Source organism: Aquila chrysaetos, chromosome 11 (assembly GCF_900496995.4).
Source record: "Aquila chrysaetos chrysaetos chromosome 11, bAquChr1.4, whole genome shotgun sequence".
NCBI classification, from domain to species: domain Eukaryota; kingdom Metazoa; phylum Chordata; class Aves; order Accipitriformes; family Accipitridae; genus Aquila; species Aquila chrysaetos.
The window spans coordinates 38,808,133-38,831,719 of NC_044014.1; the positions used below are offsets into that span (position 1 = coordinate 38,808,133).

At 48.8% G+C, this 23,587-nt stretch overlaps 1 protein-coding gene across 3 annotated transcripts; it reads left to right on the forward strand.

Moving 5' to 3' along the window:
- Window positions 1–1,147: 1,147 nt before the first annotated feature.
- On the forward strand, window positions 1,148–21,237 carry DNAJB12 (DnaJ heat shock protein family (Hsp40) member B12). 3 transcript variants are annotated; one of them, XR_003925782.2, is made up of 10 exons: window positions 1,148–1,319; window positions 4,958–5,132; window positions 6,509–6,654; window positions 9,806–9,991; window positions 12,047–12,126; window positions 13,285–13,394; window positions 16,502–16,674; window positions 17,719–17,870; window positions 19,115–19,165; window positions 19,264–21,237. XR_003925782.2 is itself a non-coding variant. In XM_030030736.2 (9 exons), exons 1-8 carry the CDS (start codon window positions 1,187–1,189, stop codon window positions 17,838–17,840), a joined length of 1,125 nt encoding a protein of 374 aa, XP_029886596.1. In that variant the 5' UTR covers window positions 1,148–1,186; the 3' UTR covers window positions 17,841–17,864; window positions 19,264–21,237. The 3 variants fall into 3 exon arrangements, 2 of the variants coding, with proteins under 2 accessions (XP_029886596.1, XP_029886595.1); XM_030030736.2 differs by lacking the exon at window positions 19,115–19,165 and having other exon boundaries at window positions 17,719–17,864; XM_030030735.2 differs by lacking the exon at window positions 19,115–19,165 and having other exon boundaries at window positions 1,149–1,319.
- The last annotated feature ends 2,350 nt before the right edge of the window (window positions 21,238–23,587 follow it).

Consider the following 23,587-nt stretch of genomic DNA (forward strand, 5'->3'; position numbering starts at 1 on the left):
CGTGGCTCGTGGCTCATCTCTTTCGATTGCTTCAGGTCTTCACCTAAGGCTGGTGGCGAGTCACTGGAGATGGGGTGTTTTGGAAGGGAGAGAAAAAAACGTGTTGACTTTCAGAGCTGGAAAGACAAAGCCCAGAAGTCAGCGCGGGAAAGGCCAGAGCTGCCATGTTTGCTGTCCCCCATTGCCAGCCAGCCCCAGACAAGCGGTCTGGTTTGGGATTGCCCTGTAATTGATCTGCCATGGCCTCTGTATTGCAGAGAGGAGCCCTTTCTGTGGGTGTTTAAAGGACACCCATGAGCTCCAGGCTTTCTTTGAGGGGATAAAGCACTTTTAGAATATTTTCATACTGGGATATTGATCCTGCTATTGGGGATCACTCCATCTACTGTCATCTCCGTCCTCTCGTCTCCTGTAGTTTGCCTCCCGGTAGTGCGCTCTGTTCAGGTGTTGGTCCTTGCCTAACGTGTCACACACATTACATGGAGCAGCAGGACGCTGGGGTGCAGGTTTTGCCCATCCTGCCTGTAGCGATAGTTGTTTTTGCTGCCTGTCCTACCTCCTCCCCGCGAGCCCAGGGGCAGCTGCGGACCCTCCACGGAAATGCCACCCGTCTCGTAATTCTCTCTTTCAGAACAAAATGAAGCCTGTTGTGTCCCTGGTAGGACTGCATCTATCGAACAGCCTCTGCTGTGCAAGCTGAGATCAATGGCATGATGTCTTAATTGCAGAGTACCTCGCCCCTCATTAGCGCTGCTCTTGGGCCAGCATCTCCCTTCAGCCCTTTCCGAGCGCAGTCCCGGGTTCAAGGAGCTGTTTAAAAGGCAGGAACCTTGAAAAATAACATTAAATTACTTTTTTTGTCTTAATCTGACACAACTCCCGAAGGGGTGTTATCTCCCCTCGTGAGAGCGAGCAGCGGGCGGTTGCCCCTTTTTTTTAGGGGCAGCCCTAAATTTGGGGGGGTTTGTGGTGCCGAGGCAGCGATGGGAGGGGAAGGGAACCCTGAAGGCCGAAGAGCGGCCTCAAACGCGCCAGCGGGGCTTCCCGCCATCTTGGTTGCGACGGGGGGGGGGGGGGGGGGGGGTGTTGTCCGCGCCAATGCAGGCGGGGGCGGGGCGCCCGTGACGCCATCAGGCCGCGCGCGCGGCCCCGCCCCCTCCCCCCCCCCGCCCGGCCGGCCGCCGCCATGGAGTCGAACAGGGACGAGGCGGAGCGGTGCATCGGTATCGCGCTGGCCGCCGCCAAAGCTAACCAGCCCGACAAGGCCCGCCGGTTCCTGGAGAAGGCGCAGCGCTTGTACCCCTCGCCGCGGGTCCGCGGTGAGAGCCGGGGCGGGGGCGGCGGCGGGGGAGGGGGGGGGATGCCGGGGTTGGCGGGGGGGGGGGAAGCCGGGGAAGCGGGGCCTGCGCCGCCGCCGTCGCCGCCGCGCCTGACCTCTCACCCCCACTGCGCCTGCGCCATGAGCCCTCCGGGGGGGGGGCGCCGCCGCCGTCGCGCGGGGCATGCCGGGCAGGCGAGTCCGCCACGGGAGGGGGGGCGGGGGGCGCGCGGCCGTTCCCAGCGGGCTTTGCGGCGGGCTGGCCCCGCCGCCATGAGGGGCTCTGCCGGGGCCGGGCGTCCGCCGTCCGTCGTTCGTGTTCCACACACCCGCTCCGCCCCCCCCCCTCCCCGGAGCCGGGGCTGTCCCGGTGGGTCTCTGTGTCCCCACCCCGGGGCTGCTGTTCACCGGCTGTAACCTGTTACCGGTGGCGTGTGTTTCCCCGGTGCTGCCCCTCACCCACTCAGGGCCCTTTTCTTTAACGTGGGGGGCTGTGAGGAGAGGGTCTCTGTCCAGAGAGGAGGGCGGGAAGAGGTACGCTAGGAGCAGAGCACGGTGGTTCTAGTCGCTCCCTAAATTCTCGCTGGTTTTTTGGGCCTGCCGTTACGGCTGCTTGCAGGAGCATCGCTGGCTGCGGGGAGAGAAGGAGCTTGGCAAGGCCGAGAAGTTCTCGGTGGGGCTGGCCAAAGCCGCCTTCCTTTTCTCTCCTGGCATTTGGGCTGTCCTGGAGCTCCATCCTTTCCGCAGAGCTGCGACAGTGCTGGGCCTGGGCGTAGCTGCAGAATCCCCTCCTTGAGCAGTTTTTGCATAGTTTGCCAGCAGGCAGAGACACTTTGGTTGAGCTTACGTGGTGGAGCGGGCTTGTTTTCCCTGGCTGTTCCGCTAGCGAGTGTTGCTTCTCCTTTCATACGCCCCCATCAATTGCTATGGCACAGCTACTGTGGTTCATTTCAGTACGCATAGAAAATAAGCTGCTTTCTTTGAAAACCTTCTGCCGGTTTTATGAGTTCTGAGGAACGATCTCGTTTCCTGGAAGCCTTATGGCGTCCATAATTGACGTGTCACAAAAGCAGCTAGGAAGTGGTTTGTAGAAACAGCCAAACACAATTCTTTCTCTGTGTGTTCTTACGTTGCAGAAATTTATGTAAAGGTCTGTAGGGGTTTGGGGGGTTTTTTACTTTTTTACTTTGACGGACCTTATCCGAGTTTTGATTCTTCAGCTGCGTTTTGTAGCTTGTCTGTCCCATGGAGAGCCCAAGGCGTCCTGTAATCCTCTTTTTGGTTGCACGAGGCCTCCTCCCGTTCCCTCAAACACAGTGTATCAGCCTGTCGTACATGTGGTGTGATTTTCCTTCCCATTCAGAGTTTACACTTTTGCAAAATTACTGGGTAAGAAAAGTGACTTTTAGAGGAAAAAGCGTGGCGTAGCACACAGAAGGGCCCACTCTGACAAGTATTGCTCTTCCTGTGGAGCTCTGCTAGGGCATGCACCACAAAAGCAGATCTGGGTGACAGCAAGCACCAGCTCGCAATGTGAAGCAGTCAAGTTTTGCCTTAATCCTGTGGCCTGGGACAGGCAGAGTAAAAGGCGGGTTATGTACTGTTAGAGAACTGCAGCATTGGGGAGGAAAGCGGGGCAGCAAGGCAGGTTAATGTTAAAATACAGCGTGCTAATTTGTGGCCAGACCCAACCAAGCTGCTGGTACAAGTTTCACGTCTGAGGTGCTGTCCAAGGACCCTTTGCTTGGTGTCCTGCTGGTTGCTCGCCCCCGTGCTTTGGGTCTATAGTTGGGAAATGTTGCCAAAGATCCTGCAGTTACACGGTGGTCATTGAGTCTTTACGTAGTTCATGTGCCCCTGGGAAATCTCTTTTTCATGAGTTACATTGGGTTTGGCAACAATCAGCGACGTGGATCTTGCGCAGTATGGCTTTGGGATGCAGAAGCAATACGACTGGAGCTGGGGAGTAAAATAGAACTGAGCTGTGGCCATACGTGGACTTCTGTGGTTGGTTTGGGGAACCACACTGCCAAAAATCTCTTGGCAAGCTGTAGGGAACTGAGCCCTAAACAGGAAGAGTGGGGTGGGAGGGACTGCCTCGTGAGCTGAGGTTTAAAAGTGACTGGCAGTTTGCTTCAGGTTTGGAAGGAACAAAAGCAAAGACTGTAATTTTGTGAACACTCTAGTGGTGTAAATATGAGCAAAGGAAGGATTTATTTTTCCAAAAGCTGAAATCCGTGAAGCCCCCAAGCTCAGAAGCTCATCCAGTGAGTTGCTACTCCTTAGCCTGCTGTCATTTATATCCTTCATCCTGTAACAATTGCTTGTATTGGCTGTTGGATTACCGAGCGGTTTTTTCTTGCCCCTACAAGCTCTGCGGGTCAGATAGGATATCTTGGCTCATCTCTTGGCCTGCAAGCGTTGTTTGCACTTGCATAAAGAATGTGATACCCCCATAGTGCAAGGTCTGTAATGTGCAATCTGCAGGAGGAGACGAAACGTCCTTCTCAGTTCTAGGCTCTGGATAAAGGACTGCAAGCTCGTCAAGTTACTGATGCCTTTGTAAATAACATCATCTGGTTTTAATCGTATTACGTGTGCCTATTCTTTTTAATGGGGATGCAATATATAAACTTCAGAAACTACAGGCATGAAGAGATCAGTCTGATATTTGGTTTAGAAAAGACAAAAGTAGTTTAAAAAGATGGTGCTATCCAGCTGCCAGGGAAACGCATGATGGAAAGATACTTCTGTGCTTGGAGGAATCTCACTTGGTTTCACAGTATAGTCACCTGTGCGGTTAGGCCAGGCCTGAATGTTTGTCCCCTCTTGGCTGAAAAGGATGGAGGTCGGTGTCTGAGCCTTGCAAGGAGGAGACAATAGTCCGCAGCACTTCACCCAATACACATGCGCACCCCGCCTAAGAAAAGGAAAACTAAATTTATGCAATTCATATTTGGTAATTGAGAGAGAAGGTGGTTTTCACAGCTGCTTCTACCTGCCTCAAATACGTAGGTAAGACAGCACAAGAGAACAAAGCACCCTTCTGACTCATGTGTTATGGGTCCTATCGTGCTGCCAGCAATTAGTGCTGCAGTTCTCTGTCCCTGAAAGGGGAGTATCCCCGTGTGACTGGCATCCCACAGTATTATTTTCTAAGCTTTCTAAAGATGTGGCATTGTCACATAATTTACCTAGCACAGTAGACTTGCAAAGGCAGGAGATAAAGAAGAATAATATGCCTTACAATATGCTAGAGAACAAATGTGGAAATGCTTTGCTGTTAAGGAGAGACATGGAAAAAAAAAAAAAAAGCAGAGGACAAGTATGTGCTGCTTTGGCGATCCACTGTGGCTCCCAGACTGTCCAGCTGGGTAGGCCTGGGGTTTTGATGGAGGTTGCGTGCATTGGGAGAAGCAGGCAATATGTTTAGCAGTAGCCCTCACATCTGGGCAAGAAGCAGCAGGAGCTCAAGGGTTCCTTGGATGAAAAGGTGAATGTCTTTCTGATGAAGGGAGGGGGGGTCTTAGGGCGGTGGCAAGATGAAGAGGGGTCTCTTTATGGGAGAGTTGGAAGGGCAGATTGAGCTTGGCAGTCTCTTAACTTCTTTTTTTTCTTTTCATCTTTTTCTTATTTCAGTTCTGCTTGAATCACTCAACAAGAACGAGCAATCAGCCAATGGCCAGTCCCAATCCAGGGAGTCCACAAACTCTCAGTTCAAGAAAATGAGCAGAGACTTCCCATCGGCCAATGGAGAGGCTGGTGGGGAGGCCCCCAAGGGCTACACTCAGGACCAGGTGGATGCAGTGAAGAGGTGTGTGCACAGCTCTCCATGGCTTCAACCCGCAGCTTGTTTGAGTTTATCATGTGATACCGGTCTGTTTTTCACAGTGTTTTAAAGATTCTGGCTTTGAACCCCATTGAGTGGTTTTTAACTGGCTGGCTGCTAAAAGCATACCTAGGAGGATTTGTAGCTACGGCAGCCCTGGGAGGCAGCTGGGTTGGGAAAACGAGGGATGAGATTTTCCCCCAAAGGCATGCATGAGGTCTAGAACTGTAGGCACGCAGGCCTTTTCCTGGCTGAGGTCCAAAGAGACATTTTGGATGCATTCATCTCATGGACTTCACATGTCACAGTCAGTAATGCTGTGAAAAATCCCATGTGCTCCTGAGATCCTGTAGGTGGAAGTCATGGCTCATAGCTTGCAGTAGGCAGCCCTCCTGCTCTTAAGCTTTGGTCTAGTAGAAAGTGACAGGGCATATCCTTCTTCCTCTCTCCTGATGATATTCTTCTGCTCATGGCCTCTCTTAGAGCCCGATAAAGTAGAAATCCACTGTAGGACACTTGACTCTGTTAGCACGATGCAATTCTAAAGCTCCTGCTGGAAAGTCCCAGGACATGTTTATCCAGTCACCTCTTTCCCAAACCCTGTTTCAAGCTGTTCTTTGTTCCTTTCTACCATTTGCAAATACTGGAAGTTGAAGGCACTTCACTGCAGGCACAGTCACTTGGTAAACTTTGTTTAAGGTTATGGGCATGGTCTGAATTGCACAAGAACTGCTCTGGCTAATGGACTTACAGGGATGCTTGTTACGTCATCCATTTCTCCAAAAACCCAGCCTGCTGTATTCTGTCTCATCGAAGTCATGTGAGAAGGAGAAACCATCGCTGGGCTGTGAGTGTACCCAGAATGAACTGGGCTGGGCAGCTCCCTCTTTCTTCCTCTAGAATTCAGCTGATGTTATTTTTAGGTCTGTGAATTAACTGACTCTGAGGAGAGTGGGGAGAAAAAAGCCAATAGCCCCATCTATCCTTCAGATCCTGGCCTGCCATTTGTAGTCCCTCCCAAATAGCCTCCAAAACGTGAGCATGACGAATCTGAAACTTATTTGTCAATCACATTCCTTTGCGGGTGATATCCTTGCCTGAGGAGAGGCCCTTCTACCACTACTGGCTTGACTTGTTCTGTGAGACTGTTTGTGTGCTAGTAATGCAGGCACAGCGGGAATGAGTCTGTGACAAAAATTGGGTCACCCTCTGAGGAATTAGTGCTGAGTAAACCAGAGTTCGCTGAACAACATCAATCGAAACTGTGATGTGTGAGATGTTGCAGAGTTGGCCTATTCAATGCAAAGTGATTTTCACAGCTGAAACTACCTGTCTGTGTTTTCTCCCCTCTCTACTGGCAGGGTAAAGCAGTGCAAAGATTACTATGAAATTCTGGGAGTAAACAGAGAAGCTTCTGATGAGGACCTGAAAAAGGCCTACCGGAAACTTGCACTGAAGTTTCACCCAGATAAGAACCACGCACCGGGGGCTACAGAGGCATTTAAAGGTAAAGAATATTTCCAACTTTCTCATTTGCCCTCAATTATCAGGCAATGGTGCTGAGTTGGGCTAGCAAGGACCCTTAAAAACAACCTCATGAGTCAGGTAGAGTGAAATAAAGCTTTTCTTTGTAAAGTTGTCTCTCTTCTGAGCTGGTTGTGTTATGAACAAAGCATAAGCTTAAAATAACAAACACAGGTTGGCACAGGTAGGATTCACCTCTGCTAGTTGGACAAGGAGAAGCCTTCCTTCCCTTTCTCCTAGCAGCCCTACCTGTGTGTTGCTCCAGCCTCCTGCCACACTGCTCAGGAGGTAATTCCCTCGGGATGTTAAACATCGCCTTTTTTGGAGAGGTGCAGGAGCATTCACCTAGCAGGGAGAAGCTCCAACTCCTGCAGCCATCCAGCATGGGGCAGGTACTGTGGTGCACCCCTCTCTACTGACAAATCCAGTAGAGACCCAGTAAGTTGTGCAGCACCAGAGGCAGCCGTTGGGTTCATGAATCCCTCGAGAGAAACGTTACTGGGCAGGCCCAATGGCAGGAAACTCATCTTCTTCAGAACTGGTATTTAGACTCTTCCACTCATTGAGCATTTTGGGCAGCCAGTAGTCCTTCAGGTTTCTAAGCAAGCACTCAGCACCTGACCGTTGCGAAGGGCTGCAGATGGAATTAGTGGATAGAAACCTCAGGTGAAAATTTCTAGGGTGAAACTGCACCAGCCATACAACTGAGGCTATCCAGGACTCAAACAGGTCACCATGAGCTTCAGTTCTGCTGCAAAGAGCCCAGTTCTCAGGGTGTCTCTACAAATGCAGCAGGGATGTTTCCTGATTAATAAGATACCTTAAAACCGGAGTAATTTTCCAGGAGAAATGCTATTGCTTGGAACATATAACCCCATTTTCCCTTGCAAGCTGTGGAAGTTTGATTATTATTGTTGAGCTAAACGCAGAACTTCTTGATGCCGGTTGTACAGCACTGGTTTTGCAGTGTTAAGCCATTTAAATGGTGTGGTTTGATTCTGGCCATCTTGGGAATGAAATGCATGAGACTTCTGCTGGAGCAGGGAGCAAGGCTAGCCTGGTGTGAGTGTATTGATATAGTATTCGGGTAAGCTTCTAGTAGACATGAATTTAGCAGTAAAAGTCTTATGTAAGGTTTGTTCAAGCCTTTTAAGACTTAAATCCATAACTGATAAGTGTGTTGCTGTTAGCAAATAATGAACTGACCCCCAGCTACTTGGGAGAGCCTGTTTTAGTATGGGGCCAGATTAAAGAGTGAGCCTCTGCAGACATCTATCTACACCGCATGTGCAGTAAGCCACGGTTTGATAGTTTATCCTTCAATCCTTGCTAAGTGGCGAAAGGCAGGTTTCTTCACTTGTAATCTTAAATAATGATGTTTGCCAAAGGCTTTGACAAGAGTTACATGCCAGAAGTCGTGTGTTAAGCAAGGTGCCCTTTATCCTCCACTGCAGAGCTATCTGCTCTCGGGTTATCTCTCCTCCAAGCCTTGCCTCATTGACTCTCCTGTCCTTCAGCCTGAGCTGAGCTCCTAGTTTGCAGGGCTCACTGAAGTCCAGCTGTTTGGTTCCAGAAGGTGAAGGGGGAAATGTGCACTGCTATGAGGATTTTAGTTAATTTTTTCTTATGTTGATGTATTAGCTGAAGTTTTGGCATTCATCTTCCCAGTGACAGCTGATAAAGCGTTAGGTCTTGTCCTGAGACCTTGTCTCAGTCCATAGTTGCAGTTGGCTGCAGTCTGTCTTGTGGCAGATTTGCATCACTACCTTTGGCTGACGTTGGAAAAAGAGTTGAACCTGGCTAGTTTGAGCTAAAATCCTGATTTGGAATGAGGTGTTTCTTGGGCTTTGTCAGCAGAAGGACAGTGAATAAAACCTTGAACTGTTCCATTTTTGTTGCTTAACTGCACAATTTGAAAGAACAAGCTAATATGCTAAGAGTCGGTCCTTGTCATCCAGCTTCCTTGCCTGGTTGTAGAAATGTTTGCTCTGTGTGCACTAATTATAACCAAGAAGGAGAACAAGAGTATTGACATTACATCCTCCACACTCCGAATCTCTAGTCCAAGCAGAAACCATACACCTCGATCTAACTACTGGGAAAATGTTGAATCTTGGAGTTAATCTCCTCCAAAGGGCAGGTATCTGCCTTTTCTATCACTTCTGCCCCTGCCTTTTATACACCAGTCAACTACTGCCATGAACATTTTTCCTTCCTTGTGACACAGGGAGGAGAGAGGATAGGTTCTGCAGTCATGTGGGGAGGCTCTTGGGTCGGTTGGTAGAGAGGGGAATCGATAAGCTGGAACGTGCAGAGAGACAAGTACAGAAATAGGAGGGTGGCAGGCAGACATTGTGGTAGAAAGCCTCAAACATGCTGAGGTTGGAAGGAGAGTGACCTGGGAAACTGGCAGGGGTTTAGTTCCAGTACATTTCCACCATCACAGGCACTGGTTAATAGTCCTTGTAATTACATGCCTTACTTCTGGCATCTGGGAATTTTGAAATTCATAGCTGACAGACACAACTTCTAGCCAAGTTTCTTGTTCTTGTTGTAAGGAAACTTCTAGTTCCTTACTAGCTGTGATGGGAGGTTTTAAAGTCTCTTCTAGAGATCTAGCCTGTATTTAAGTTCTTTGCAGTTCTGGTTTTAGGCTATGATATTGAATTCCCTCAATGCCACTTTTGAATAAAATTTGTCAGCTAAAATCATATTTTCCTATACAGTTGCTTATGGCTGAAGGATTTGAGCATTAGTTGTTCAAAAGGAATAACAAGTTTAATTAAATGAAACGGGTAGCTGCTCTACTACCAGTATTTCCTTCACAATTCATAATTTCATTCATCTGAGAGGGTTTCTCTAGGGACTTATACCAAATCCATACCAGTCATATCATTGAATTAATTAAGGCCTTTTTCATTGAATCTCTTGGTGTGGTTTCCTTCTGTCTGCATTGGCCAGAGAAGTGTGCCAGGTGCTAGTGCTGCACTGCTGAAGTAGCCAAGTTGACAAGACGTGGGTAGTTGAGAACCTCATTTGAGTAATGAGAGAGGCAAGTCCTGGCAGTTTGCAGGGCGAAATGTATTATCTGTAGAAGAAAGAAGCTAATTGCTTCCTTATTGTCAATATTTCAGCCATTGGTAATGCGTACGCGGTATTGAGCAACCCAGAGAAGAGGAAGCAATATGACCAGTTTGGAGATGAGAAACTCAACCCTGCTCGGCACGGACACAGTCACTCGGACTTCCACCGTGGGTTTGAGGCTGACATCTCACCCGAGGACCTCTTCAACATGTTTTTTGGTGGTGGTTTTCCTTCTAGTAAGCACGTTAAACCTTAATCTCTTGAATGGGACCCGATCCTTTTGACAGAGCAACAGTGCAGTAGTGATTTCTTTGGCCGTGCAAGGATTGCTGAGTTTGATGAGAGTGTTCTCCTTCACACATGACCTAAACACCTAGAGTTTTCTAAATTGTTCAGACGGGTACTTGGAGAACTCAGCATCCAGCAGGTAATACCATCAGAGCTGGACTTCTTCCCAACTTCAGGTATTTGTTTGCATGCTGGCAACATTAGCTGTTATTAGGTTGGGTTGAATGTTAGAACAAAAAATGACTTGTTTTAAGGCTAGTTGTAAAAACAATCCTATTTTGAAGAAGGCTTTTCTGCCTGGTGTTTTTAGAAGTTAAATCTTCTCATCAGAACAAACTTTGGTAACACCTGAGCCTTGTTCTTGATCTGTATCTGGTCTGCCACGCACCTGAAGCAGTTTCTTTGAGATCAGTGTCCACTTCCTTCTTTCCACTGTGTCCCATAAAAAAGAGGAAAGTGTTATTTCTAGAGCATAATTTAAACCTCTTGAATTGAAAATTAAATCTGTATCCTGTCTATCCACAGTGCCGGCCATGGTTTGGGTAGCAGGAAAGAACTGAGTGACTGTTCCTTCACTTGATCAGTTCTGATCAAAAAGACACAAATTTAATATAAGGATAAGGGTATTTTAGAAGACTCCCTTGTATTTACTCTAGTCATATTTGACTGGCAGTGAAGGCAGTGGTTATTTGACCTCTGTGGACCAACTTGGAAAAAATAAATATTTTTGTTTCAATTGAGAAGATTTACTCTGGTAGCTCTTTCCTATCTGGTATGTAAGAATTAACACACTAATGTCAAGTACTTGCAAAGGCATCTTGAAGCCTTTTGCAGCATTCATGTTCTGCCTGTCAGAGAGGTAAAGCTATGCGAGTAAAAACAGCAGATTGCTGTTTTAGCTCAGTCTTTTTTTCCTTTCCTCACTGTCCCAAGAGAATTCAGGACCGCTTTCTCAGCCAGTCTCCTTTTTCAGCTGTAGCTTTGACATTTAAAACAAGACATGGAAGAGCTCTGTTTTTAGGTTGAAAAAAATGCCAAAATGATTTCTTGTTGTAATTGGTTTTAATCTAAAGTAAATTCAATTAGAAGCAAGGAGGCCTGTACAAGATATTCTCTCTGCATAGCTGACCCTGCTTTGAGCGAGAGGTTGGACCTCCTGAGGTCACTTCCAGCCTGAATTTTCATGTGATCCTACAAAATCCTGTAGGAGTAGTACCTGTTACTCTAAAATCCTGATGGATCTCTGTGCCCACCACCAGTTCACCTTCAGACATTATGCGCTCAGTACAGCTTAGGAATACTCCTTTTTCATCTGTGGCTTATATAACTCATTTTGTAAATGTTGGCTTCAGGTGATGAATAGAATTTTTTTATGAATTCTTCTGTCCGTCTCCTGTGGAGTCCCATATCTGCTTCGCTCTAAAGCTACAGCCATATCTGTCAAGACAGCATGATGGAGTGGCTTGAGTCAGGGGCTTCGGCCATGTGGCCTGCTGACCAAAACCATGGACATGCACCTTGAGCACTGGGACATATGCAGACATCTCGGGCACAGCCCAACTCTGTCAAATCACCATTTCACTGAGACATCCCAGCTCCAGCCTGGAAGAAGCCCAGCCGGGCAGATGTGCTGTCCTTCTTCCAGCTCTGAACTGGCTGGCATGCTGCCGGCTATGTGAAGTAGACTGAACTGAGAGCAGTGGTAACGGCAGACCAGATCTAGGTGGGAGCGCAGCGTGGATTCCTTTACAATTCTATGTCCTTACATCTTTGCTGAGTATGGCCCGAACCAAAGAAACAGATCAAGCCCATTCTGACAATGTTCAAAGTTAAAATTCCTGAATTTGCTGTTGTCAGCACCCAGTCTACTTTTTCCTACTGTGTTTTTATTGGTGAGGCTGACATGGAACTTGACCACCTTTTATGGTTCCTTCCTGGCCAGCCAGCACCATCTTACACCATCTTACTGTGACTTTTGTGTAACACTTTTCTTTTGCCTATAGGTAACGTTCACGTATACAGCAATGGCAGGATGCGATATACCTACCATCAGAGGCAGGACAGACGAGAACATCAGGGTGATGTAAGTGGAGAACAGGCGGTGAGCTGAGGGTCTAAAGGTTTTTCCAATACGTGAATTGCAAGCTAGTTGGTGTGGCCATCTTGTGAAACGGGCCTGCTTGTTTCCACCACCCTGAACAGAAAGCTGGAGTCGTGGGAAGTCAGCTGCCTTTGGAATTTACACCAGGTTGCGGTTTAATTTACTGGTGGTTGTTCTCCAGGGACTCTCATAGCTGTCATCCAGTGGGAAAAACACTGGTGTGTCTTGAAGCAGTGCCGCTTTGAAATAAGACTGCACCAGTAAAATGTCCCTGTCTTTATTACAGAATAAGCATTTCCTTTCTGATTTAATTCTGTAATTTCTAAAGGTAAATCCACTTTTCAGATAATGTGAATACTCATGGCTCCTCCCAATATGAACTCATTCTCCCTTTTATTCCAGTATTGAAGATGGGGTGTTTCTAATCTGTGATGCTTAAAGGAAGACACTTTATGGTACGAGCTATTTTTGTGTTTTCCCATCACAGAAAATCTAAGTATATCTCCAGCACTCCAAGTCCTCTGGTCTAGAGAAGTGAGAATGAGGGACTTACTATTTAAGAGACCAGGGTTATATACTGAAGATTAGTATTTTCTGGAGATAGCCAATTTTTTTTTTTTTTAAACCCAAACAAACAAACAACAAGAACTTCCTGAATATTTTTTCTCAAGCTTAAAGGGGAAAATGTACTCTGCTGGAACTGGAGAGAGCTCAAGACGTGGTGGGGGTGGAATTACTTTCATCTGACACTGAAGAAGGGAGAAGACTTTCCATAAAACCAGTTCTGCTCACTAGCACAAGCAGGACAGAAACCACATATGCTCTGGAAAAACAAAATATGAGCATGAGGCTTTTGAAATTCACTTACAAGGTTCCCCCTGCCAGTCCCCTCTGCCCTTTGTCACATCTGGAGAAGGGGCAGTGGGTTTGGACCTTCAGAGTCATGCTGCCCTTTCTGGAGGGGAACTGTGTGCTGCTGGGTTCCCCCCAGTTATTTTGGGGTGCCTCCTAAGCCAAATGTCTGCAAAAAGCAGGAGAATCAAGGTTGGGCTGGGGCTGGGAAGGAGGGAGAGCAATGCTATGGGATCCTTGCATACAAGTGTATGGGTGGCACTCCACTGTGTGTTTCTGTTCCTTCAGGGTGGCCTTGGGTTGTTTGTCCAGCTGATGCCTATCCTCATCCTGATCATTGTGTCTGCTCTCAGCCAGATGATGGTCTCCAGCCCACCCTACAGTTTGAGCCAGAGGCCGTTAGTACCTGTTACTCTAAAACTTATCCAGCTGGGGAGGGGGTTGGGTTCTGGAGGGCATGGTGGTGTAAGGGGGCAGGGATCTAGGCTCTCTGTTTTTCCTCTCTGGTTTTTTGGTTGGTTTTTTTTTTTTTTTTTTTTTTTTGCTTTATCTCATCACACCATTGCTCTTGCTGCCAGATCTCTCACACATCATTGAAGGCCTCCTGGTTCTCAAATAGGTCTTGAGATGGAAGGAGTGGGGAAGGTTGGAGGGTGCTCACTTGCCTAAGGGAGGGTGTTCTTTGACAGGGACCTTCTGCAGCCTGTACCCACAGCTGGGTGTGTCTGTCCTAGAAAGGGACAGACGAAATGACTCTGAGAGACTGCAGCCCAGCACTGTGATCCCATATTCAGAATTAATCGAGATGTAGAGTTAAGCTGGGGTGTGAAAAACAAAAGCCAGATCTGTTCTTCATGAAGGCCTCAGTTTATGCCTAGTACAAAGCAGTAGAGGAAGAAAAGAAGGAGTAAAAGACACTCCCAGAGAAATCCCCTATTTTTGAACTCTGATCTTGCCGTGAAACAGCTATGGCCAGACATTTACTGTGAGAAAGTGAAGCTGTTTCATTCTAGATCCTGTGGAAATGCCCCGATCTGCTCACCTGGCTGACAAATGAAATGAGTCTTCATTCTTACTCACTTTGCAGTGCCAACAAAGAATGGGAAAACAGGCTTGATTTCTGGCTGCTTGCATCATTCTTGACAAAAGCTTAATGTATTTTCAGTGGAAGTTCCTTGTGTGTATTTAAAGAGGGTAGGTGGACTTGGTTACAGCCAGTGGGCCCTGTTTAGTTTCACAGATGACAACGTTTGCCACTGATGATGTTAAATACTATAAAACCCAGCTTAGCTTTTGGGTCCAAGGTAAAGACTATGACATTAGTGCTTAGAGCTGAAAGATGGAGCGGTTTTGAAGAGGGCACAGTTAAAGGTTATTCTGAGAGGCTAAAGAGTATTGAGGTGTGATTTCTGCAGTTGATATTAGGACTATAAAATTAAGCATTATACATGTATACCAGTTTGTTTTAGACTGGTGAAGAGGCGGTTTATGGGGCGAGAAGACGTTCAGTGGAGGGCAGCTTTTAAGTGGGCAGGGATTTGCTTCCAGCCTTGTGAGCTATCAGAGGAAAGCCATCCCTGAGCCCCAGGTGTTTCTCTGCTGCTCGGTTCCCTGTTCCCTATACTGTCCCTGTCTCTGCGCGCTTGGGTAAGCAAACCAATTTCCAAGTTTGGATTTGGACAAGAGCAGCAAATGAGCTGATCCAGTCCTCTGTTATCCTTTCTGAGTGACCAAGGCACTTCAAATGAAGCTAGCTTCGGAGCAAAAGGCATGCTGTGCCGGCAGGCGGTGCTGCTCACTTGCTCGCTCGCTTGCTCGCACAGGCAGCCAGGTCCCTTCTGCTGCCCGATGTAAAGGGAAATGCCGTGCTTGGCTGTCATTTGGCAGAAAGCTGGAGCTCGCTGAACTGAACTCGGTGAGCAGGAGGCAAGAAGCTTTTGAACCTGGTGAGGTTTCAGTGGCACATGGAGATTTTAATGCCACTTCTTGGTAGTGAAGCTGTTTCTGAGAAAGGTGGAGTCCTAAAGAACCATTTGTCACTCCATTACCTTTGTAAATCTCTTCCAAAAAACTAGCTTTCTGCTGAAAGTCCTGTCTGGCTGTGGGCCTGACTCTGCCACCCTGCTCTTCAATAACACCTCATCAAATTTGCCTGACTTAATTGCATGTCTGACTTCAGGTGGCAGGTTTCTTGCACCAGGTCCTGCCCTTATTTTCATGCTTTACACTCAGGCACGCTGCTGGAGTTCTGCAAGCTCAAATACTCCTCCTTTGAGGGCACGCTTTGTAGCCTCCCTAGTTGATCTTTATACAGAAGAGGAGTATGGACTATGGGAGAGCTTAAGGCTCTGTCTTGACAGGTAAAATAGTGAGCTGAGCTTCTTCCAGACTACATCTCTGCCAGCAGGCACTGCAGGAGATGCGTTAGCCTTTCTCTCGAAAAATGCCAAGAGAGGTTTTTGGTCATGTTCAGTCTATCCAGTTATCCACCACTCATCCCTGAGTGCTGGACCTTGATGAAATGTGCAGGAGTCTTTGAATCACTCCTGTAAACCCTGATAACAGACTGAAGGGTGAGCCGGATGAGTTAATGTTTATACCTGGCTTAAGAATCAGGCTTGCTTTTAATGCAGCAGCCAGCTGGTATTTATTATGGGAAACTTTGGGTATGTCTCCAGATGGAGCTGTTGCTGATGAATCCAGCATTTGGGCACAGGTCCTGTGTTACAGCTTGCAAACACGCCCTAGTGAGTATCTCTAGGTTTGCTGGAGTGTTGGGGAAAATAAGTACAGGGCTCCGTCTGAAATGCAAATCCATGGGGGTAGGGTAAGAAGAGATTTCCTTCTAGAAAGTGCTCTCTGTGCTAGTTGGTGCAGGCTCGAGTGCAGAGCGGGTCTAATTTTGTTCTTGCAGCAACAGTGTTCGTTGCAGCATGTGATGTGGTAGAGGAAGCTGACGCTCTTGGGGTTAGCAGATATCTTAGCAGAGGGTACTGGGTTTGACTGACGGGTAGCCTTGCTGAGCGAGGGGGGGTTGCTGGGGAGCTGTGACAGCTGTTCTGCCTCGCTGGCTGCTCTTACCCTGCACCGCACAAACATCGGCCTCTGAGCTTTGTAAGCATCCTTGGGGCTCACCGCCAAAAACAGATGATGGTGTCGTCAGCAAGGAAATTGCAGAGAGATTTAATTAGTGCTGAAAATGCTAATGAACACTTTATTTTAAGTGGGTTTAGGCCTTGGGCAATGTGCCTCAAAGTTACGTCTGTATTCAGAGCTCTGCCCACCTAGCTAGAGGCCTGGCAGGTTTTCTCTGCCTGTGTTGGCGTTTCATTTCCACTAGAAATGCTTCTCCTTTCCAAACCTTCAAGTCTGTGGATGCATAGGAGTGATGTATGTTTTCAGCGGTTTGGTATCATGGCATGTTGTGCTTTATAAAGAGCTGGGAGCTTTTTGCTCTGCCCTTCAAGTGTGTCCTACACTGTTCTGCCTTTTCTCCTTGAACTAGGTCTGTGGGTCACATACACAGAAGAGTGACAGAGCACTTGAAAGTCAGCTACTACGTATCTGAGAACTTTGCAGACGAATACACAGGCACAAACCTGAAAAACATTGAAAGGAGCGTGGAGGACGACTATATTGCAAACCTTCGAAATAACTGCTGGAAAGAGAAGCAGCAGAGTGAGTAGTGTGGGGTCAGGAGTGGAGGGTCTTGGCTGTTGCATGAGGTCAGCTTCAGAAAGGTCTTTAACTAGGGACTGAGTTATGCTAAAGTTATACTTTAACATGGTGCGAGCACATTTCCTCTGTTGTTGGTTTTTTTTGCTATATGTGACTTTGTGACAAATCCAGTATGTGGGGTTTTTTGTTTTGTTTTGTTTTTTTAATGCTGCTGTAGAACTGGTCAGACAGGAGTTGTGCCCTGGAGCTTCCCTGTCATGTCAGTAGGATATCTCTTGATTTCCAATGGAGGGAGAAGGTTGCAGCCATCTGATTTTCAGGAAGCCCCTGATAGCTCTGTGTAATATTTCAGTTGTTCAAGGACTGTGTCTGAAAGTGTGCCGCCCACGGTGTCGTCCATCCTGCATCACATCCCTGCTCAGAAGGCTGTGGCGGCAGCACTGACATCGCCTTGCGTGCTGCTGAAGGCACGCAGGGTTAGGAGGGACGGCTACCCAGCCAGCCAGCGCGAGAGATGATGTGGCCATCTAGCCAGGCAGCAGAGTGTGGCGAGGGCAGCAAACTGTTTGCCAAGTCCCAGGGGTGACCTGACTTTTCTGCCTGCCTGTTCCCAGCACGTGATGATCACAGCTCTTGGAGCAGTGGCCAGGGTAGAATTTGAGCGCCTGGGACGCCGGAGGGGCTGTTAAAGCCCCAAGTGGTGCCAAGTGAGGTCAATGCAGCGAGCTCTGAGCCTCTGCGTTTCTTCTTCCCCATGCTGCTGGGGTAGCCTTTGTGTAGGCTGCCTCATGTGCCTCCTGGGACTAGAGGCAGGTCCCTTCAGGTTCCCAAGGCTTTCCCTGGGATGGGTGAGCTGTCAGCAGATGTTACGCCCATCCTGTCCTAAAGGGCACAGGGCATTTCCTCAGCCTCATCCTGTGCTTCGTCTCGCCTTGAAGAACTTAAGGTGCCTCCTGTTCCCAGCAGAGCCCATGGTGGGATGTGGCCTGGCGGGTGGGTCTCCTTCCACATTGCATTTGTAACGCTGGGCTTTTCCCTTTGCAGAGGAAGGCTTGTTGTACCGGGCACGCTACTTCGGAGACTCGGATCTGTACCGGCGAGCACAGAAGATGGGCACCCCCAGCTGTAGCAGACTGTCAGATGTTCAAGCCTCTCTGCACGGATAGTCACCGCCTGCCCGCTCAGCAGAGGTCTAAGTACGAGCTGGTGGTGCTTCCCCTGGCAGCGGAGCAGGGCACGATAGTGCTTTTCATACTTACTTAAATCTCTGTTTGCGACACAGATCTTCACCACTCTCCTCTGGATGCACCCCCATCACAGGGGGGAAGCACCCCCCTCTGTCAAGCATACACTCATTAATCTGGAAATTGATTTTGTTTAGTTTGCATGTCGGCACCCTCAGCTCCTCTCTCCAAGCTCACTGTTTTCTCTGGCACTGTCAGTGTTGGGTCTCTAGGAACAGAGCAAACGCCCCAGGCATGTTAGCGACTCAGCAGAAGTCTTGTCAACTGCACATTCGATACAGCAGCCGTGCATGCCTCAGCTGGTTGGAAGTTTTTTACCGGCCGTGGCAGCCAGCTGCCAGGTTTTAATGAAACTTTTTTTGGTTGCTTTATTTTCTGTTTTACTGAAAAAGCTGTTATCCCCTGGCACTTGGAGCAGTATGATGACAGGGAACAGACTCTTACCAAACAGATGTTCCTTGCCCCCCCGTTGCCTTCCCATGACACTCAAGGAGAACAAAGCAAATGGCCAGAGTTCACAGCAGGTTGTAGAAATATCTTACTGCGTTAAACTGGGAATCAAAGTAAAAACAGCTGAGGGGGATTCTGGAAGACTCAGGGGTTGAAGAGCTTGAATTAAGGCGAGCCCAGATAGCACGCATGAGACCGGGTGTGCTGGGTCATGGGAGAACTGCACAAAAATAATGAAAAAAATTGGCATGGAGTTTGGAGTCCTTTTTCTGCTTAATTATCTGGGCTGATTTCACCTACCAGATACTGCTGGGATGGCTGTAAAACATACAGGTCCCTCCTGCCACAAAATTATTTGAAAACAGGCTTTCTATAGAAAATAAATTGGAGGTGAAGCTTGCACCAAGTATTAGTTGTACGGACACCGTACAACTTGCGAAGGCTTCTTGGGAATGTTGGGCATCTAGCTGCTTGATTTGTGGACACAATTAAGGAGGTTTAGCAGGGGAGTTTTTGTTCAGTTTTTGTTTTCCTTGGCAAAGGGAGCACGTCTGAAAGTTTGGCCTTTAAAGCAGATCCTCTGGGTCGCGTTTGGCCTTTTTTTGGGTGTATCCTGTTTTTGGAACCGTTCTTATCTTGATACGCCCACTCTCTTGTTTTGATAACTGCACCTCTTCTTTCACGATAGACCGGCATTAATTACCTGCTTTTCTTTAATTCCCTCTCTCTACCCGTGGTCTGAAAAGAGAGCCGCTCTTAGGCAGAGGGCCCGCTGCGGACTGAAATAGTGCAATTGAGTAAGCTGCTGCCTGCAATTTGGGGGGGGGAAGGAAGGGGGAGGTACGGTGACGTGTGATTGTCCGGAGACTGACACCGCTACCGCTTTTGTTCCCAGACTCATGAAATGCCTGAAGACTTTTGGTGAAGTGCACTGAGCCGAGGTGACAGACTTGATATTTAAAAGAATCAAACCTTATCTTAAAAATGGAATTGGAGAATTAGCAACGCACAACTGCCCTCTTTCTTCTCTCTGCCTGTCTCCGCTGTTCGACCTACGTCTCAGGCAGCGATTAGGACAGGAAATCAAGCTGCCCGTCTTCCTCCTTCCCTTCTGACACCGCTAGTGTGCGACAGTCTCCTTGCTCCTGGGCTCCCACAACCCCGAGAACAGACGCGTAGAGTGTAAAATAACACAAACTAACTGCAGAAGCCGTGAAGCAGAAGGAGATCCTTCGCAACTGCGCTGGTCACTGCCGACGGAGAGAGAAATTGGACGATTTGGTGATAAAGAAAACTTTGAAAAAAAGAAAATATAATCTATTTAGAATTAATTTATAGCTGTATATATGTTGTACTTTTAAACTATGCAGGGGTTGGATGATTAAATTATTTTGTTTTCTGCCCGGTTTGGTAAACAAGGAAGCGGGAAGTCTTTTCCCAGGGTGTCTCGCTCTGCAGTGCTTTCCTGCCTGACACACTAAAAGAAGAATCACTTTGCTGTTACTGTATTTTGCTTTCTGGAGGACAGCGGCGTTCTGCGGCTTGGGATGTCGATACCTGCCTTTCGGGTTTTAATAAAAGAAATTCCAAATCTGTAGGGGGTAACAAAGAAATCAGGGAAACTGTCCAGATTTGTGGTGTGGTTTTGCAGCGTGGGCAGAAGCTGCAGCGGGTCAGCTGAGCCCCCGCATCGCACTCAGTGATGGGAAGGATTGTCCTGGATGGTTTTTGCTCATCAGTCGTTGGGTTTATTTGTGCACGTAACTTCTTTTTTTGCAGACTCTGCTTTAATTTTGCCTCGTCATCAGCGTGCGGCGTTCGTTCTGTAAAGAGGGCTTTCCACAAGCCGTCTCCCTTTGTTGGGTTTTTTTTTGTGTGTCCCCTACACTTGGGGTTCCTCACCCACCAGGACTCCCGTTTGCAACATGGCTGTGGCCTTGACACCCTAACTCTAACGTTTCCTAGAGGACACCCATAAAATACTGCTAATTCACAAGAAATGGAGCTTTCTGTTGCTTCTGTTGAAAGAAGTTTTGCCGGGGGAGATCACAGGGTGCGCCTGAGCTCTCCTCGGACCCCACCTGAGCTCTGCAGCGTCTCTCACTCGATCACCGACAGGCAGGACTGGCGGGAGGGTGCTCGAGGTCAGGAGCCATCTCTTCAAAGCAAAGCCGGCACGAGCGGAGCTCCCTTCCATCGAATAAACTGGATTTTTTTTTTTTTTTTTTTTTTTTTTTTTTGGTACTTTGCAGTTCATTTTTGTCTAAAGACATTTCCAGTGAGAACAGTCCCCCAACACGCTCGGGGGAATGAATCAAAAGCACAGTGGCTTCCGGGTGAGGTGGCAGGGGCTGGAAGAGGCGAGAGGTAAGGTGGTTTTATTTCTTTGTCATTAGGAATCCACATGCTCTGTCTTCAGCTGTTTATTTATTTTGCAAAATATCAGCCCTCCCGTTAACTGCAAGCCTTACTATCCCACAGCCACCATGACTTGGACCTGATTTTAAGGGGTTTTTTTCTTCTTTTTGTTTCTTTAAATTCCTCCACCTTTGGAAGGAATTGGGTGGAAGTACAGCATTTGGAAATAGCTCTTAGTAGCGGCACAGGCTAGCTGGCCTGAAGAGATCATGGGGAGGGGGTTAAACGAAAACCACGTACGCAGAAGGTGCTGAATGTCTTGCACAACAGCATTCCTTGCCCAGAGCCTGCCCGCCAAAACCTTTTGATTATTTTTCTTCCAAGTAGATACCCATGGATAATAACGAGCGAGAAGGCATAGATCCTAACGGATGCTCACAGAGGCTGTATCTCTCGATTTAGAATTAATTATACAATTGTACATCTATAAATAAATGTTTATAATGTGAAAGGCTGCAGCTGTGTTAGTGTCCTGTGGATCCTCGTCCCAGCCAGCTCCAGTTTTACAGCTCCTTCTTCACGCCGCCTTCCTCGCATCCGCACAGGCGCTCGGTAAATGAAATTCGGCATCTTTGCTGTTACGGCAAGGCCCAGCGGCTGAGAGCTCCAGTGCTGCAGGGGCCTTCCCGGCGTGGGAGAGGGAAGGACAGGGAGAAGATGGAGAGGAGGGGGTGCCCCCCGAGTTAGCCGTGGGTCCCGGCAAGGTGACGGCAACCGCTCAGCAGGACATCTTTGCTTCCAACTGGTTCTCGGGCCGGGGGGACCTCACTTTCCTCCCCTCCCATCGAAGCACCGCTGTTAGCCGGGTCCCCCAGCATCTTCCAGCTGAGCTCTTTTGGGAGATGCTTTATTCTCATCCCAGAACACCACCATCCCGGCGGCATTGTCCTGGCATTTTAAGGTGCCCTGTGGATGGGTCCCCATCCAGGGAGGGCAGCAGGCAGGAAGGCTCGGGTTGCCTTTGTCCTGGGTGGAAACGCTAGCTCGGACATGCTTCCCGATGGTGGCGGCTTGAAAACTGCCAGCTGCTGCCCTGAAATGGGGGGCAACACCTGCCCCCGGGGTCAGATTTAGGGTCCATGGTCCCAAATGGGGCTCTCTTTCCCAAATCTCCCCTCCCCAGGGCAGCAAAAGGCTTTTCCTGTAGCACCCAAGGCAGGCTTGACCCTGCCAGCGCTCCCCTCCTCCTCCCCAGCCCCACGCACCAGAGGGCTGGAAGTTTGGGGTTTGGGGTTGTTTGGGGTTTTTTTCCCCTTTTCCCTTTTTTTTCCCTTTCTCAGAGGTCAGGGGTCGCGTCACTTCCATTTCCCCTCTGTGCCGTGTTCCTGGCAGCAGCGGTGAGTCAGCCCCGCCAGCCTCTCGCAATGCCCGCACCGGCACATCAGCCAGGAGAGTCCGGCACGGACCAACGCAACCATCCGGCAAACCCCCCTGGTACCACCGACACAGACCCTGCTTCATTTTTTAAAAAATCTGCGATCAGGTACATCCACGCCCCAGTTTTTGGGGTGGTTTTAGTGTCTTTTGGGTCATTCCCAGCTCATAGCAATGGGAGATGCTCTGTGTTTCAGTGTGCTGGTCCCTGCCCACTCATCAAAGGTGCGGGCGATTTGGGCTCCCCATTAGCTCCTTCCCCATGCAGCGGCTCATTAACCCAAGCTTTTAACTGGGGCAGCAGCCAGAGGAAGGGAGGCAGCAGGGGAAGGTAGGTGCCCCACAAGCATCCTCCTCCAGCAGGTAGAGAGCAAAAGGGACCCCGCTTCTCGCCGCTATCCTTTTTCGCAGCAGAACATGAGGGTTTAGCATTACCCTGGGATTTAAATCCTCGTTTGCCTTATTGCTGCTGATGCCCCCCAAAAATCTCCCTTTCCCCACCACCGTGACAGCACCTGGGACCCCCAGGGCTGATGCTGGTGCCACAAATAGCCCCATCACTGCCTCCCAGGTCCCAAAATATCTCTCTGCCTGCCCCCCATCCCAAGAGAGGCTAAATACAGCCTCGCTGGAAGCTCCTGGAACCTTCCAGGGAGCTGGCAAACCCCAGGGACCTTGACATCCCCCCCAAATTTGTCATGGAAAGGCCATTTTACTATAAATAGAAGCAAATCTTCACCTGCCGTGGCTCGTGGCTGTGACCATGGGGCATTTCAGGAGCATGTGGATCCACACGGAGGGTTTTGCCAGGTACCTCCCCAGCAAAGAGGCTGTCCTATCGCTCCGCGTTTGCTTTTGTGAGTTTTGATGGAGGTTTGTTCATTTTCTCGGCATTTTCTGCAAAGCCTTGATTGCTGCTTGTAATAATAACGTAAAAAAAAATGCAATGCGGCATCCCTCGCCCACCCTCAGAAAGGCTGGCAGGGGACAAGCAGGGGCCACACTGCTGCTGGCAGCACGGCAAGACACAGGGCCATCCCTTCTGTGCGCTTAGGAGCTCGGTATATAAAAATACATACATTTATGGAGCTATAGATGTAGCTTCAAGACACAATATACCTCAGCAAGGGATGACAGCACAGACCGAGCTGCCGGTGTCGCTGCCATCACCACGCCACAAATCTCTCACTGTGGCTGGGGAGCAATGTGCTGTTTCCGCCCCGTGCCGGCAGTGCCAAAACCTGCTCTTCTTGCAATTTTGCCAAAAAACTTTGGGTTTGAAGTTTCCTTTCCAACCCTCTCAGTGGCTCCTGGGCTGGTTTGACAGTGGTTTTGCTGCTGGACAACACCGCAGGGCACCGTGCTGCCGGACCCTGGCATGGGGATGCCCGTCATGTGAGGCGGGGATGCTCCGGCACGTGACACTT

Excerpts from the sequence above, each read along its gene's own strand:
- DNAJB12 (XM_030030736.2), top strand. The coding sequence starts at position 1,187 with ATGGAGTCGAACAGGGACGAGGCGGAGCGGTGCATCGGTATCGCGCTG. Across the intron at positions 6,655-9,805 it reads GGCTACAGAGGCATTTAAAG|CCATTGGTAATGCGTACGCG; the intron begins GTAAAGAATATT and ends TCAATATTTCAG. Across the intron at positions 12,127-13,284 it reads GACGAGAACATCAGGGTGAT|GGTGGCCTTGGGTTGTTTGT; the intron begins GTAAGTGGAGAA and ends CTGTTCCTTCAG.